Source organism: Alligator sinensis, unplaced genomic scaffold (genome assembly GCF_000455745.1).
Source record: "Alligator sinensis unplaced genomic scaffold, ASM45574v1 scaffold850_1, whole genome shotgun sequence".
Taxonomy (NCBI): domain Eukaryota; kingdom Metazoa; phylum Chordata; order Crocodylia; family Alligatoridae; genus Alligator; species Alligator sinensis.
The window spans coordinates 260,902-261,855 of NW_005842742.1; the positions used below are offsets into that span (position 1 = coordinate 260,902).

General features: G+C 67.6%; 1 protein-coding gene across 1 annotated transcript in view; it reads left to right on the forward strand.

Moving 5' to 3' along the window:
- Window positions 1–83: 83 nt before the first annotated feature.
- The window catches only part of RABAC1 (Rab acceptor 1), a gene marked incomplete at its 5' end in the record, with an annotated part of 1,258 nt that continues 387 nt past the window's right edge, over window positions 84–954 (forward strand). Inside the window, 2 exons of the mRNA XM_014525082.2 lie at window positions 84–387; window positions 643–744. Coding sequence (XP_014380568.1) covers window positions 84–387; window positions 643–744 — 406 coding nt within the window. The remainder of the gene's footprint in view (window positions 388–642; window positions 745–954) is intronic.

Sequence of the window (954 nt, forward strand, 5' to 3'; positions counted from 1 at the left end):
GGGCCAGGGCCGGATGCATGGGGCGGGGCTCCGATGCTGGGGGTTGGGGTCCTGATGGGGGCAGTGGAGTCTGATCCGTCCCCTCCGGCCCCCTCAATTCTGGGGGCACAAGCCCAGATCCTGGCGGGTGGAGTGGGATCCTGGTGACCTGGGCCCTGAACCTGCCCCCAGGGGTGGGAGCTGAGGGCGCCTGGATCTCTTATGAGCGCTGGCATGGCAGGCGATCAGGGCAGTGGATCCAGCTCACCTGGGAGCTCTGCCCCCCCACTTACCCTTGTGTCCCCCCCAGCATCACGTCCCCGCTGCTGGTGGTGGCTCTCGCTGTCTTCCTCGGCGCCTGCTACGTCCTGCACGTCCGAGCCCAGCAGGGGCCGCTCGTGGTCCTGGGTGAGGGGGCCCGATCCAGGCCTGATCTTGGGAAGGCAGCAGGGGGAGGGGAGGGGAGCATAGGGCAGGGGCTTGTCCCTCTGGCTGCAGGGGAGAGGGGGCATTGAGCTACCTGGGGAGGGTGGGGATTGGGTCTTTTCCATAGGGCGCGGGCCCAATCTGTGGGCATGGTGGGCTGCCTCTGGTAGTGGGGCTGGTCTGGGGTTAGGGTGGTGCTGGGTACCTCTGACCCTCCCGTTTCAACCCCCCTCCCAGGCCGTGAGCTGAGTGCTGGGCAGCAGTATGCAGTGGCCGGAGGTGTCTCCTTCCCCCTCTTCTGGGTGGCGGGGGCTGGATCCGCTGTCTTCTGGGTTCTGGGTGAGTGAGGGAGCCTCCCCGCTCCAGCTTGCTGGGCAGGCACTGGGCTGTGGGTTGGCAGTGAGGGGCACCGGCAGGACTGTAGTGGGCTGGGGGACTTTGGATTGGGAGTGAGAGGCAACAGCAGGGCTGGGATGGGCAAAGGCTGTGGGTTGGGAGTGGGGGGCACCGGCAGGGCTGTAGAGAGCGGCCAGGGGGATGCGGGTGGAG